This window comes from Drosophila takahashii, chromosome 2R (genome assembly GCF_030179915.1).
Source record: "Drosophila takahashii strain IR98-3 E-12201 chromosome 2R, DtakHiC1v2, whole genome shotgun sequence".
In the NCBI taxonomy this organism is placed as follows: domain Eukaryota; kingdom Metazoa; phylum Arthropoda; class Insecta; order Diptera; family Drosophilidae; genus Drosophila; species Drosophila takahashii.
Window position 1 is genome coordinate 15267725 of NC_091679.1, and position 12724 is coordinate 15280448.

The 12724-nt window shown below is 39.6% G+C and overlaps 1 protein-coding gene across 1 annotated transcript; it reads right to left on the reverse strand.

Annotated features, from left to right (window-relative positions):
* Positions 1-8802: 8802 nt before the first annotated feature.
* Positions 8803-10156, reverse strand: LOC138912167 (uncharacterized). The gene is made up of 2 exons (XM_070212029.1): positions 8912-10156; positions 8803-8820 (listed from the first exon to the last, which is right to left on the reverse strand). Exons 1-2 carry the CDS (start codon positions 10154-10156, stop codon positions 8803-8805), a joined length of 1263 nt encoding a protein of 420 aa, XP_070068130.1.
* Between the last annotated feature and the right edge of the window lie 2568 nt (positions 10157-12724).

Genomic DNA, 12724 nt, shown 5'->3' on the forward strand with positions numbered 1-12724 from the left:
GTGCATACCATACAGTGCAGCCTATGAGAGCCAAATAGGCCGTCTCTCTCTGGCTCATGTGCCCTTATCTACCAGCGCACCGGGCTAAGCTGTACTTGTGTTTGCTTTTGTGTTGCTCGTCCTTCCGATCAGAGCTTCGCTGACCTACCTCAATGTATACCGAATTTGCATTCATGCAGTGCAGGGCACTTAACTAGGTATACTTGACAATTAATTTTGTTTTTGATTTTCATAAATTAAAATAAAATTATACAATGGATGGCACAGTATTAGATACGCCTTTTTATTTACTTTACTTTATTCTTCCTAAACATTTAATACTTAATTTCATACTTCATAAATAACATGTTTTTTTTATACCCTTGTAGAGGGTATTATAATTTCAGTCAGATGTTTGCAACGCAGTGAAGGAGACGTTTCCGACCACATAAAGTATATATATTCTTGATCAGCACCAATAGCCGAGTCTATCTAGCCATGTCCGTCTGTCCGTCTGTCCGTCCGACTGTCCGTCCGTTTCTACGCAAACTAGTCTCTCAGTTTTAAAGCTATCGGGATGAAACTTTCGTAAAAGTCGTATTTCTATTGCAGGTAGTATATATGTCGGAACCAACCGGATCGGACAACTATATTTTATAGCTCCCATAGGAAAGATCAAAAAAAAAAATCGTTAAAAAATTGTAGCTCCGGTGATTTTTGAAATTTTACCTTCTACTCTTGGGAATATTTTTTTTTATATATTTCTGAATTTCGGTTTTTTTGTTTTTTTAAATCGGATCACTATATCATATAGCTGCCATAGGAACGGTCGAAAAATTAAACGGAAATTAATGGGAAAAAAATTATATCTTTGTTGGTTTTTATTACATTCCCTTCTACTCTGGGATATGACTATTTTGAAATATTTCCGAATTTCGATTTTAATTTTTAAAAGATCGAACTACTATATCATATAGCTGTGATAGAAACGATCGAAAAATTAATGTGAAATAATAAAAAATTTAACATTTTTGCGATTTGTAAATTAATAGAATGATCTGCAAGGGTATATAAGCTTCGGCTTGCCGAAGCTAGCTTCCTTTCTCGTTTTTTTTTTTTGAGAATGAATATCTACATTTATAATTAAAAATTCCTAATATTATATTTTCTTTTATATATTATTGTATACATCATATATATATTTTCTACCCCCCTTTTCAGCCACGTCTTAATTCACTTGAATATTATGAAATTAAACCGAGCTTCTGAATAGATTCAACCAATGAATAAGCATTGAGTTTACACAAGTGAGCGAAATAAAATGAAGAAAGAACGCAATTAGATAATGAAATAATAATTAAATATAAATGCATTAAAGTAATGGTTAATTCTTTTAGTCTAAACAAATAAAACTAAAACATGTTAAATATCCAAAACTACAAAACCTTGCGTATTCCGGAAATCATGGGATACAGAAGTGTAACAACGAAAATCATTTAATCACTTTAGCGACCACAAGGGATCACTAGCAAAAATGGAGTTATACTGCAATATAGTGATCATGGTAGGGTGGGGTATAAGGCCACTAGCAAACATCTTAGTGTGTCGTAATGTCGCTAAAGGCATTTTCATATCCATCCTGTTCTAGTCCCTCTATTTTTTTTCTCTTCATCTTCTTCTTTCGAGGCTAGTTGAAAGGCTTTTCCCCCTATTTGCTTTCAAACACGCGAAAATTATTTATTACTAGCATACTATTGTGAACACGTAACAGAGTATCTTCCCTTGACCCTCGCCCATAATAAATTTGTGGACGTTGATGCACTATGGTCAGTACAAACAAGTGGCCCTTACGACACCAAGCAAAGCTTGTTACGCGCGGAGCCCTAAACCGTTTTGGGCAGTAAGCGGAATCGCGGACATGGAGAAAATACGATCTAACAATAGACCGTTTAAAATACATGCTTACAAAGAATTTATAAATTATTTGAAGACAGAAAATACATAAGTTTATTATAATTAGTAGCATTGGGGGTATCAAACAGTAAGACGTGGCACAGTGAATTATAGTCGTCACACAGAACACGAAAAGGATCATGCAGGGCATAATTAGATCTACAACCGCGTGTTTCCCAACTCAGTTTACACTAACATCTGCTCATACGATTAATCAATTATTTTAAACGTTATATGCTACATAATACATAGGAACTACATTAACTGTTGGTAAAAAATTATAAAAATTCAATATTAAAAGCTTATAATGAGAATTACAATTTGAAATAGTATATACAGCAAGGTTTAGCGAGGAATGAACATTCGAATTGATGAAAATTAAATCAAGTAGCCTATACAAATCATTAAAGATATTATTTATTTGGGTGAGGCCCATACTATAACAATCGTCAATGACAATAATTTCATGTGGCTGGTGAACATCACCAGGCACCATAAAGAGAGATTGCGGCTTTCATGTCCATACAACATATTAATGTGTATATATGTATTTGCACCATGTGCGAGCGCGCTCAGAGTGAAGAGATATAAATAATATATATAAAAGACATTTCGACTGAAATCCATGTTTTAATACATAAACAAAAACAAAGGCTGGAAGTCTCTTCTTCACTGCCTAAAATTAAAATACCATTTGTAACGTTCCTGCTATGCTGGGGTAGTTCAACGGAGTCCAGGAGTTCGTTCCAACATTTATTTATGTCAGGAGTGGTTGCTGTAAGAGTTTGACCCGGTTCCCAGAGTATGACACGAGCGAGGCTCGGTGAAATTGAAGGGGGTTGCGTTTATTTACTTAAATTTTACAGAGTTTAAGAAGAGGATAGAGCGGCGCGGCTGGTTCCGTCTTCAGCGGTGTCGTCGAGTGCGGTCGTGGGCGGCTACCGGCGTCCTGTAGATGAGAAAGAAAGAATACGGCTATCTACGCCGGAAAGTATGCCCCTCGGTGGTTGGACACGAGAGCAACGGCTTCCTGTTTGCGCCGGAGAATATGTCCCTCTGTATGCGTCCCTTTACCTCTAGATAATTCCCCCCGAGATATCCCCACCGGGAAAATTCCTCTGGAAAATAACATATTTTCAAGAGGTTTCTCCATAGAAGCGTAAGGGACAAAACCTCATTCACCCCTTACATTTCTTCCATCTCTGGTTTCAAAATACACGGGGGTGACACAAAAAGTAAGGGGGAAATGAGGTTTCTATCTGGATCTCTGGCAGAAGAATGCAGGACAAAATCCGTGGGTTTTTCGACTTCCCGCATTATAGATTTTCCACACGTACCCAGTTATGGAGGAAACTCCACTTGCAATATCTGCTTTTCTACACCCTCCCAGTTTTGGTTTTTCCAGACCCTCGCCGTTTTGGTTTTGCACTGCTTTGCAGTATCTGATTTTCCACAATAAAAATCATGTTTTTTGTAATATTTGTTTGTGTATTTATTAATAATATTTACAATCGAAGCATTGGAACTAAAAATTTTTAATGCCTGAAGCATTCCCGGGTTTTGCTTGGCCGAATGCAGTTCTTAGATATCCATTTCTTGTCTGTCTTCTGAAAATATCAAAAATAATTTAGATATGAATGTAAGACCAGGAATTTAAATAAGAGTAATTACCATTATTAGGTCTCCGCACAAAATTAAAGGATCTCTCCAGAAATTATGCCTGGTTTGCCATGGCCGATCATTTAACCTCTGTTCATTTGTTTTATGTCGGGTATCTATATCAAAAACTATGAGAAGAAAAAATAAAATATGACAAACGCAGGCGCAACACTTCTGGTCCCAAGAAGTCTCAGTCGGCCTGGCTGAAATAAATGTAATATTTTGATTAAGTTAAACAACTAAGTACTGAAGTACTATTTATACAACCATTTAATGAACACCTCACACCATTTACCACTGGTAAAGATTAAAAACATTTCAAGTGTCACTGAAATGCAGAATTCGTGTTGAAGATAGCATCCGGAGGCGTATATTTATTAATGGCGGAAATATCTGTGATACTAACCTTTGTAACGCTGAAATAAAGATTATAAAAAGACAAAATTTATTTTATCACTCACCTTCGTGGCAACACATCCCAGCGGGAATGTGAGAAGTTGGTTTTTGTGTTCTTGAAATCCTGTTCCTTTTTGCAGGCGGCGGTGTGGGGATAGATAATTTCTGAGTGTTAAATGGGGGTGGGTTTATGAGTAGCATCAATATCAGGCCACTTATGCGCTGTGCGATTTCTGTGGCACTACGATTATAATATTTTTTAACAAAAAAATCACCAACTTATAATATTAAAAAATCTTATGATTTACACCAAAACCAAAAGACTTGTTCTCACATTTAGTTTTAATTTTTAGTAATTTTAAAATTCATAGAAAAAATATTAATAATTGTTAATCAAAAAAATAAAACTATATAACTATTATCATCATGTCTATAATGATAATATTAATTTATTTTACTCAACATTTTTCAAATAATGAAATTAAAAAAAAAATTATTGTTTTGTACATTTTTAAACATTTTCTGTGAAATAAAATAATTTGATCGTCAGATCGTGGCCTAAGCCATTTTTAAGTGTTGTTAAAATATAAAAATTCGTGTTGGTGATATTGATAGCACGAAAAATGCTAATATACCTATAATATACGTAGCCTTTAATGATTACGGTCCCTGAAACGAAATATTTATCGGCGCCAGAGTGTGACCCTACTTTACAACCAAATTTACACAAAATTTATCTGCATTTTGTATGGTATTATCAAGAATATAATGCAGGGTCACATCATTTTTAAATTGGTTGAAAAAAGTGAAAAAAAAGTGAAAATAGTTAATTTTAATCTAAAAAACAATAAAAAGGTAAGTGATAAAATGAATTTTGTCTTTTTATAATCTTTATTTCAGCGTTACAAATGTTAGTATCACAGATATTTTCGCCATTAATAAATATACGCCTCCGGATGCTATCTTCAACACAAATTCTGCATTTCAGTGACACTTGAAATGTTTTTAATCTTTACCAGTGGTAAATGGTGTGAGGTGTTCATTAAATGGTTGTATAAATAGTACTTTAGTACTAACTTAGTTATTTAACTTAATCAAAATATTACATTTATTTCAGCCAGGCCGACTGAGACTTCTTGGGACCAGAAGTGTTGCGCCTGCGTTTGTCATATTTTATTTTTTCTTCTCATAGTTTTTTATATAGATACCCGACATAAAACAACTGAACAGAGGGTAAATGATCGGCCATGGCAATCCAGGCATAATTTCTGGAGAGATCCTTTAATTTTGTGCGGAGACCTAATAATGGTAATTACTCTTATTAAAATTCCTGGTCTTACATTCATATCTAAATTATTTTTGATATTTTCAGAAGACAGACAAGAAATGGATATCTAAGAACTGCATTCGGCCAAGCAAAACCCGGGAATGCTTCAGGACTTCAAAATTTGTAGTTCCAATGCTTCGAATGTAAATATTATTAATAAATACACATACAAATATTACAAAAAACATGATTTTTATTGTGGAAAATCAGATACTGCAAAGCAGTGCAAAACCAAAACGGCGAGGGTCTGGAAAAACCAAAACTGGGAGGGTGTAGAAAAGCAGATATTGCAAGTGGAGGAAAACCATAACTGGGTACGTGTGGAAAATCTATAATGCGGGAAGTCGAAAAACCCACGGATTTTGTCCTGAATTCTTCTGCCAGAGATCCAGATAGAAACCTCATTTCCCCCTTACTTTTTGTGTCACCCCCGTGTATTTTGAAACCAGAGATGGAAGAAATGTAAGGGGTGAATGAGGTTTTGTCCCTTCCGCTTCTATGGAGAAACCTCTTGAAAATATGTTATTTTCCAGAGGAATTTTCCCGGTGGGATTTTGGACCAAATTTCATTTTTGTCATTTTGATAACACCAGTTTACAAAATGAAATCGACCTCTTCCTCATCGAAGACAACCTTAATTTTCTGGTTAAGTACATCTCCCTGATTAAGAAATGGGTACTTAAAATTTTTTGTATGGTGTCAATTTATTTTAAGTGTATAAAACGTATTTGCAACTTTTTATTTTCTATCTTGAGTTTTGATAACCTTATTTGGGTCATATTATACTGAATTTACAGGTAATAGAATGTACTTTATCTTTCCTATATACAGCATTGAGTTCCAGTCATTAGTTTAGGAGGTACACTTCGTCGAGGCTGAAAAAGTGTGAAAAATTGTGAAAAAATTCAAAAAAGCTGACATAAATGGCATCTTTAAAAATACACGCATAAAAACCGAAATTATTTTTATAACTTATATCGTTAGATAGTACTTCGACAAAGAAAACAAGCTAATAATCGTTACAATCCACCAGGAAATTATTTTGATATGAATTTTTTAAGCTCGGAAGAACGGTGGATTTTTGGCCGTTTACAGCTGTTAACTGAGGTTAACAGGGCTCTAACAGGGCTGTAATACACCTTTTTTTCAACTGAAATAATCTATATAAAATCGAACCTTTGGTTGTTTATTGAGTTGATGGTCTGTTAGTTTGCTTAAAGATGTATCTTTAAGTAGAAGTTATAAAAATAATTTCGGTTTTTATGCGTGTATTTTTAAAAAATGCCATTTATGGTACCTTTTTTGCATTTTTTCCAACTTTTTCAGCTTTGACGAGGTGCAGCTTCTAAATTAATGACTGGAACTCAATGCTGTGTATAGGAAAGTTAAAGAACATTCAATTACCTGTAAATTGAGTATAATATGACCCAAATCAGGTTATCAAAACTCAAGATAGAAAATAAAAAGTGGCAAAAAATGATTTTTACACTTAAAAAAAATGGACACCATACAACAAATTTTAAGCGCCCATTTCTTAATCATGGAGATGTACTTAACCGGAAAATTAAGGTTATCTCCGATGAGAAAGAGGTCGATTTTATTTTGTAAGCTGGTGTAATCGAGGGCCAACAACTTTTAAAAGTCGAAAAGGGTTTTCTGCCCATAACATCCAACTCGGTCTATGGTCGTGCTGGCTAAAGCGTTGATCAGCGATGTGGATGCGTGTTCGATCCCCGCAAAGGGCAGACGTTTTCTAATATTGTTTTTTTTTGTCTCGAAATATATTTCTTTTATTTTATTATTTTAGTTAATTAAGCTTTAAAGCTACAAAATAATTCATGAATATTACAAAGCTTAATTTCTAAAATATATGTGATATAATAAATATTTTTTTAAGTTCTGTTTGATCACACCTTTTGGTAGTGGACCAATCTGTTGTATGTGTAGCTTGTGTTTTAGTTGCACTTGTGTGTTGACGCGAATTGGGCTCCCGTGAGTGCAGAGTAACGTACGCGGAGTTATAGGTTGAATAGATAACTGATTTATTGGATAATTGATACATGCTTATATACTACTTAGATAAGGCGGAAGCTTCGTCGTAAGATCAGTGGAGTGAGTTGAGGTGTTTTGCTGTGCCGATTTCTGTTTATAGGTCGTGCACTGTAGTGCCGTACTTTGCTGTGCCTGCAGAATGCACTGTTGTGTAGTGACCGGCCTTCGCTGTTGTCAGCATACCGGTGCTGGGTGTGGGGGCGTCAGTGGGTCATCGATGGGTCTCTTGGTGAGTGCGGTGTGGGGGTGTGGGGGCGTCAGTGGGTCATCGATGGGTCTCTTGGTGAGTGCGTCAAAATGTCATTGTTGGGTCTTTTGACTCGGTCGCAACTTGCTTGCTGTATAATACAACCTTGTTGGGTTGAGTGCTGGTAGTTGCGAAAATTCTCCCCCCCATTGAGGGGTACCCTCAATAAAAGAGTGCTGTGGCTGATTTGTGTTCGTAGTTCCATCATGCATCTGCTTCCGTATACCGACATCGCCCTGCATTTTGTTGGCCACCATGCCGCAATCCCGGTTCCCTTCGGTGTTACCAAAGTGTCTCGTCGACTCAGGATCAATCGAAGAGGTAGTCGTGTTTGGTTGTTGAGTGCCGTCGGGTTACTGTACTGCGGCCATTGGCATCCTCCCAGTTCCCTAATCCTGGTCGTTTTGGACTGCCCCTTCCTTCTGGATGATGGAGTTTCGCCATGTTGTTACCGCCGTGTATCGCAGTCGCAGTCCTCCTATATCTGCGCACACCGAATCAGATGACGACACCGACCCTTGGAAATCCGACGTTGATTCCGGACTTGAGTGTTAGCGTTTTTCACGTTGCCAACATCGCCCCGTCACCAAATGCTGACCTGACATTTATTTGGTATAAATATTCATGCCATCACTGCTACTTCAGTAGTTGGTGCCGCTATGTCGCTCTATACTTGTCGCCGTGTGGTAATTGATGTTGTGGGAGTCCCGTGCTCCTTCCCCGTCCGGAAGTCTTGGACCTTGTTGGATGATCTCCCGGGCTACTACGTGAGACGATCTGGCGGGCACATCTTACTGCGTACGAGCTGTGGACCCATTGTGAACGGTGTGTCCCATCCTCCAGAGAAAGCTATCCGGGTTGAACCTGGTTCTATCCTGTGTCTTCCTGATGCTCGCTTCGCGGTCATTCGTCTAAGCTTGACCCGTGTCATGCGACGGCCTTATCCTGCACCGCCGGCTCCCATCCAATGTTACGATCTGTCTGTTGACTCTGGGGCTGAGTCCTCTTAATAAAGTATCTGAATATGTAATCCCCGTCCTAAATCTACGTGTGTGGTTTAGTCTTTCATAATCATCCATGAATTGTACATATCCTTGCCGTATTGAGGCATCTCTTTGCAATCTTTTTTCTAGACTGAACAATCTTCGTTGAGCCATTTGTACAGTTGAGCCGAGACTAGTTGGCTCTTCTACAAAGGGAAGTCGTACTGAAAACCGATGATCAGGACCCATTTTTACGTTAGCCAAAAAATGTTCCTCGCAGAGTCGTTCTTGAGCTGTCATTGGTGATGAAATTACTGGTAGTGTGTCCATTTTCCAAAACCTTTCCAATTCTGACGTTAGCGTTTCCTTTTGATCTATGGTGACGTTCACGGCTGCAGAAAAGCTGGCCTGTTGGATGGTTGGTCCTAACACAATCCACCCCAAATTGGTGTCTTGAAGCAAGGGTTTATTGCGTCCGAGTAGAATATTTTCCTTCCTTGTTAACTGTGGATATATGTCAGCGCCAAGTACTAGGTCTATGGCACCGGGCTCTTTAAACCAGGGATCATCTAGGTGTATGTTCCTTGGGATATTTAGTGTCTCTGTCACCGGTTCTGACGGTTGATCGGTCATTAGTTGTGGTAATATTATGACTTCGATGTCTGTTTTAAAGTTAGACGTGAGTGATGACATCTTTACCATGGCCCGAGAAGTAGATTCCTGCGTCTTGCCGCCTATTCCGCCTATGGTTACTGCCGTTTTTGTGACAGGCAGCGCCAAGCGATTCGCCATTCTCCGAGACATGAGACTTATCTGAGATCCTGGATCTATTAGGGTGCGACACTGCTCGTGGAAGTTGTTTGGGCCTGTGAGTTGTACCTTTGCTGTCCCTAGCAGGACATATTTGGTCGTAGCCTCTTGACATGAATTTACTGCCACCTTGACTGAGGGAGGTCTTGAATTGTCTGTGGTGTCGGAGGGAATAATCGTGGCTACAGCGGTCGTCTGAGGTCCTGATACTAGGCCGTGGTTGACGTTGTGTAGCATTGAGTGATGACGTTGTCCGCAGTGTCGACATGTTCTGATTGACGGACAACTACCGAACTTGTGATTTGTTGATAAGCAATTTGAACATCCTCGAAGTCGGTAGATAATGTTTCGACGTTCGTCCGGCGTCATGTTTCTGAACATGTTGCAGCTAGCAATCGTATGTTGTGTCTGATTGCAGACCCTGCAGACGATGTGGGTTGACCTGGCTGCGACTGTGGGTTTAGTTTTTGCTCCGGGTTGTTCACTTAGTGTTTCCAGCATGCAGGACCGTCGTTCCAAGAAGTTTAGAACGCTTGATAATGTGGGTACTTCTGTGAGTGCGTCGGCCGCATCTTCCAGTGCCGCCAAGGTGTTGTGATCCAGCTTCCTTCGGATGAGGAATCCAAGGATTGGGTCCCAAGTCTGTGTGTTGACCTCTAGGCTTTTGAGGGTGCTTAGAGATCGTTCGACAGTATCATGCAGTGCTCGGATTTGAGTAGCTGACCCATTAATGGGCTCGTGGTCAAACATCTTTGCAAGTGCGGTGAAGATTAATATCTTCCCATTTTGATATCTGGTCTTTAATCGTCTTCATATTCTCCTTGAGCGAATGCTGTGTCTGTTAATATATTTCGGGCTTCTCCCCTTAATGCGCTCTGTAGTAAATGGAGTTTTTGTGTCGACGGGTATGGTTGCTTGTGGACCAATTCCATAAATAGGTCGTGGAATTGAGGCCATTGCAAATATTCCCCGGAAAATTCTGGTAATGTAACTGGTGGCTGTGACAAGGTCAGCCTCAATGGTGCTTAATTTTCGCGTAGTAGGGTCATCTCGTATTCCGCGTACAAATCGCGAAATTGAGTTATTTCTGCGATGGCGGCCTGTTTTGCACCTGGTATCATTTCGATGTCGTCGTGTGCCTTTCTCATTAATGTCCATTGGGTATCCAAGTGGCGTTGTAGGGCAGGGGTGATGCTACGTGCATCCAATGCTAAACTGAGCGATGATTTCATTTCGGTACATCTTAGTTGTAGCAACCGAATCGCCTGATTGGTTGAGACGTCCAGTTCTTTTGGTGCTGGTGGTGGTGGTTTCGCGTCGTCTCGGGGTCGTCTAGGGATCTTTTGAGGGGCGCTGGTTGCCGGAGTGTTATCGCTAAATATCGTTTCATATTTTTCGACTAATTCCTTTAGGGCGTTGTATTTTGTTAAATATTCCGGCTCGGTTGGCAGTGCCATTTCTCGAATCTCGGTATCCAGATCACAAAACTGTTGCCACAGATCCTGCAATTGCGCTAGGCGCTTGGAATAATACCCCTCGCGCTGTTTTCTTTCGGCAGAGTCTTTTCCATAGTTTTTAATAAGCTGCTGGATCTGCCCTTGTAGCTCATGCTGATCGTCTATCAGATGACTCACTTGTTCTGATCTAGCTGGACTTGTTTCCATCATGAAGGATGTTGACATTTTTGATGGTTTTTCCCTGTTTCCCTAGTCTGGTGTAGAGGAACTGTGAAGCTTACCTGTTAGATCGGTGGCGGTGTTCTTTCTGGAGGACCGTTGATGGTATGCCTTAACTGGAGGACCGTTGGTGATGTGCCTGATCTGGAGGATTTTAGTGAGGTGTCTTATCTGAAGGACTTTTATGAGGTGCCTGAACTGGAGGACCTTTAGTAATGTGCCTAATCTGGAGGACTTTAGTGTTGTGCCTGAACTGGAGGACTTGAGGTGCCTGAACTGGAGGACCTGTAGTGATATGCCTAAACTGGAGGACTTTAGTGAGGTGCCTGAACTGGAGGACCTTTAGTGATGTGCCTAATCTGGAGGACTTTTAGTGAGGTGCCTGAACTGGAGGACTTTTTTAGCGTGGTTCAAAACGAATCAATTAGTGATTCTTTGTGAGTGTGATCCTTGGATATGCAAGGATCACGTCGGGGTCACCAATGTTTGATCACACCTTTTGGTGTTCTGTTGTATGTGTAGCTTGTGTTTTAGTTGCACTTGTGTGTTGACGCGAATTGGGCTCCCGTGAGTGCAGAGTAACGTACGCGGAGTTATAGGTTGAATAGATAACTAATTTATTGGATAATTGATACATGCTTATATACTACTTAGATAAGGCGGAAGCTTCGTCGTAAGATCAGTGGAGTGAGTTGAGGTGTTTTGCTGTGCCGATTTCTGTTTATAGGTCGTGCACTGTAGTGCCGTACTTTGCTGTGCCTGCAGAATGCACTGTTGTGTAGTGACCGGACTTCGCTGTTGTCAGCATACCGGTGCTGGGTGTGGGGCGTCAGTGGGTCATCGATGGGTCTCTTGGTGAGTGCGTCAAAATGTCATTGTTGGGTCTTTTGACTCGGTCGCAACTTGCTTGCTGTATGATACAACCTTGTTGGGTTGAGTGCTGGTAGTTGCGAACAAGTTCTATCTATTTACTAGTAGTGTTATTAGTAATTACAAAATAAAAAATAAAAAAATTTTAAATGCTCCTAAAAACCAATACAAAATCACAAAAAAAATAAATAAATACTCTTAAGCTAGGTATACACGATTCAAAAAATTTGCAGCAAATTAGTTTGCAGCAATCAACTTGCTGCGTTGAGGAGGGAGGAGGGGGTTTCGCTAACTACAATGTATTTGGACGGGGTACTAGACCCTATCCTAAAAAAGACTCCACAAGTAACTCCCAGAGAGGTTGCTCACACCAATGCGTAAGGCTCACCTTCTCCGATCGCTGTCGGTTGCAGAGTGACTTGAACTGGGCAACCGCCGCCCTTTTTATACCCGTTGGCGTGAATAAGTGTGCCCGCACCACGTCAAAATCCCTGGTCATACGGCTTAGAGCGTGTGACCAGCTGATCATGGATCAGTGTGACCAGGTAATCGTGTGTCAGTGTGACCCGGTGATCGTGGATCAGTGTGCCCAGCTATTTCTATTGGTGCGCCCGCCTTTTTATTTGAATTTGAATTCGTTTCAGGTTTTTTATTTCCTTAAACTAATCTTATTATTATATTTATCCTATTCCCTATGTACTATGTTGTCGCGTCATGCTTTTGATCCCTCTTAACCTAAGCTTATTTTATATGTTTACTTATATTGCGCGCT